General features: G+C 37.8%; 1 protein-coding gene across 1 annotated transcript; it reads right to left on the reverse strand.

The window, feature by feature from the left end:
* Positions 1-2,581: 2,581 nt before the first annotated feature.
* On the reverse strand, positions 2,582-3,187 carry LOC124752808 (jerky protein homolog-like). Its single transcript, XM_047249004.1, has one exon. It carries the CDS (start codon positions 3,185-3,187, stop codon positions 2,582-2,584), a length of 606 nt encoding a protein of 201 aa, XP_047104960.1.
* Positions 3,188-3,676: the final 489 nt, after the last annotated feature.

Consider the following 3,676-nt stretch of genomic DNA (forward strand, 5'->3'; position numbering starts at 1 on the left):
ATATGAAATGCCGAGGACATGAAACATATTACTGTGTGCATACAGGCATTCTTCCTGCGCTCCATAAGGAAGCAAACACTAATATGTGGTACAATGCTGAAGCACCCTCTGTCATGCACTTGTCAAGGATTTTCAGATTGTGTACGTAGATATAGATGATATTTAATCCGTGTATGTGACAGTAGTCTTCGCAATATTTATTCACTTCCATGGGCGGTAGGGGAGAAACGTCTATATTTCGTCTCGTTAATACACAGGTCGTTATAGACATTACATTAGCACTGATTAGAATAAGGTGGGATAGGCAACGAGCTGTGGCCTTAAGAAACCATCCAGTCATTCATCTGATTCAGATTTCAGGAAGCTATGAATAACCTAAATCCGGATGGCCAGATGAGGATTTTTTTTCATGTTTCACCAGAATACAAGTCCAGTTCTGTGATCACTGGTACACATTATTTGGTCATCTACACTTACAGGCGAATAGGAGTAGTGACTAAATACACTCATTTAAACAGTTCGAGATCTGGGCATTCCTTATTTCCAACGAAAAGCTTCTCAATGATATGAATACACAGGTAAAATGCTCCTGAAAGCAATGGATTGTCAGACCTTGAAATGTCAGAGTATAACAGAAAGAAACATAATAGTCGACACCTCATTTAATGAAAACTGAAGTAGTGTTTTACACTGACGCTACCTTCAATTACAACACAGGTGTCTTCCAACTCTGTAGCATAATAATCGTGAGATTTCGGAACTGTGATCTTGCTGCAGAGTCCTCCCACTGATCGAGGAGCTCTATCCCAAATCCGTTGAATAAACTGCGGAGTGGAATACAGAAACGAGAAAACATATCGTCACTGAAGAACCCAACAAAATGTCGCAAAAATTTGTAAGAAGCTAGGAGGGCGAGGCAGGCTAAATAGCATCTGCTACGGAGAGCTACAGCTCCTATATAGGTTATAGGAGTCTTAGGAAGAGCGGTGAACTTTAATCTACGCAAAATACTTCAGAAAATGTGTATAAACATAACAAAGTGCAGCTGATATTTACTTACGCTTTGCTTTGAGCCAAGAGCCTTTCTTCTTTAGCCTTAAAATGCGCTTGTATCTTCGCGATTCCCGCATTTAATTCGTAAGCTTTTTCTTTTGTGAACTCCTCCTCTACTCTGTGTTGAATCATTGCTATCTTAATATCCGTTTCCGCTTCAATGTGCCGAAGCATTAAGTTCATCTGTAAAAAGACAATGAAGTAATAAACCTGCATTCTGTTTAATGCCGCAAACACAAAAAGTCTTTATTCCGAGTGAAAGTATGTACCCGTCTCTGTGCTTCAAATCTTGTTAGTGGCATATCTGGAACTCTTACAAAGTACTGTAGGGTTTCATATTTCCCGAAAATTAAAGAAACGATAATTGCACAGCAAAGATAAAATGCTATATTCAATCAGTTTCTCTGTGCTGAGGCTGTTTACAGTTTTTGAGGATTTAATATAAATAGTTCTTGGAAAAGTTCCCATGAATTTTAATGCTATGGTATTTCAGTGAAACAACAGTGTAATAGTTGCTATGACTTCGTATTATAAACTTCTTTGAAAAATTTAACGAGTTTAGGAACATTAAAAAATCGAAATGCATATGAAATAGATGTTCTCTGTAAGAGGGTCATTGTGCTCTAAATTTGATCTTCGTTTCTAAAACTGACTTGATGTAACTAAAAAATAAGGGGAGGGGGGGATGTCAGTTCTAGTGTCCGATTCCACTCGTCGGCAGTGACCAATGAGGTAATGTGTGATGTTATTTTGTTTGTGCCGCAGATTTGTGTCAATGAACGTTAAATGATTTCTCTGGATTTCCTCGTTACGCGCGTAATCGCGTATATTAAAAATTCGATATTGATTGTTTTGTTTTGATATCGTAATTTGTTTTCGGCATCTTTTGTTAATGAAAGTAGTCGTGATTTATAAGATCTTGATTTCTCACACAATTGCTGTTCGTTATGGAAGAGTCAATTGTGTTTACAGCGAAAATTCTCCTTCAGAAAATGACTGACCGTAAATCAGCTATTAGATTTTTGCAATCATTCGGCGTTATTGCAGAATTTTGCAAGTGCAGTGCTTGTGGAAATTATATGGTATTTGGAAGTAGTAGTCATGCCAACCTACTATTTTTGAGATCAATATTCTTGCAAATCTGTCCACGAATCAGGGGTTTCGTGTGGCAATGTAGTTGACTAGTTATCATTTTGTAGAGAAGTCTGCAGAGAATTTATAAAGTACAGTGCAATCTCGATTAACCGTCATGTTCGGGACTGTGGTCGTGATGGTCGAGCGAATAGACGGATAACAGAAACACTGTATTCCTCCAAAACATAACCTCAATCAATTATTTTATGTATAGACACATATCACCCTCACAGTAATATAATAATATTTCGGAGCAAAAACAAATTAAACACGATTGTAATAGCAAATAAAACTATTTATTACATGATAAAAACATCCGTACAGTAGCTACAAAAGTTGCAAAATACGTAATGTACAGTACTGTAATGTACTATAAACTTACAGGTGAAATAGTTTATCTAGCTTGGAAATAGTCAATTTCTTCTGCCTTTTTGATGTTCGATCTTTCACCGCGGCAATATTTCGTATTTTTCGGAGCAGTAGTGCCTTGCGTTGCATTAGCCTCTTCTTGACTTTCAAACCATTCTATACACTTGGTCAGCATTGTTTCGTCCTCAGAATGGCTAATAGTTCGTTTTTCTTCATGGTTTGAACACTCGTCTTCATCAGCCCCTTTTTCTTCTTCTTCTTCTTTGGTGGCACTTACGCTGGCAACAATTTCATCACTCAAAATTTGAAAACCTTCGTCCACTTTGTCACACTCTAACCACTCTGATACTTCTTCTGACGTCAGATTTGTGCTGATTTGTAAATTATTGCACAAATTGACCGTCTCGTCAACTGTCATACACTCAGGTTCCTCCGATTCTTCACGTCTAGGTTGAGGCCAAAGTTTATTCCAGCCGTTCTTGAGATTTGACACTGACAAATCACTCCATGCACTGACAACATTGAAAATGGTATCTTTAATACTGTAAGACCTCCAAAACTGTTTTACAGATGTTGATTCATCAGATGAGAGCAAACTTTCGATAAATATTTTTCTATAATGACGTTTCATGTTTTCGATGATTCCCTGATCCATGGGCTGTATAAGTGAAGTTGTATTTGCTGGAAGGAAGAGACATGTTATGTTGCCGTCATCACTTTTCATTTCACAAGTAGGGTGCGTTGGGGCATTGTCTAATAGCAATAGCGCTTTCTGTGGCAACTTTTTTTCAGCCAAATGTGCTCTAACTAACAATTACAGTCTTCTCGCCACAACTGGAAACCGATCCAGAGGTGATTGTTGACTCACAAGTGAGACAAAGACAAGAAAAGGGGGAGATGTGTTAGCACGTCTACTGAAGGTCATATTTTATGTACCATTCTACGGCGGGCGGGTACATTAACTTCCCACTAAAATAAAGTAAATAAACAAAGCGAACGCATCATTGCACCTTATAGCATTCTGTTATTACAGTATTATTATGCTGTTACAGCAGTGACGGTTAACAGAAACTGACGGTTTAAAGAGTGACAGTTAATCGAGTTTTTACTGTATAGGGAA

This window comes from Schistocerca piceifrons, chromosome 1, assembly GCF_021461385.2.
Source record: "Schistocerca piceifrons isolate TAMUIC-IGC-003096 chromosome 1, iqSchPice1.1, whole genome shotgun sequence".
Lineage (NCBI taxonomy): Eukaryota > Metazoa > Arthropoda > Insecta > Orthoptera > Acrididae > Schistocerca > Schistocerca piceifrons.

What these genes read in the sequence shown, in the direction of transcription:
- LOC124752808 (XM_047249004.1), bottom strand. Translation starts at nt 3,187, where the DNA reads ATGAAACGTCATTATAGAAAAATATTTATCGAAAGTTTGCTCTCATCT.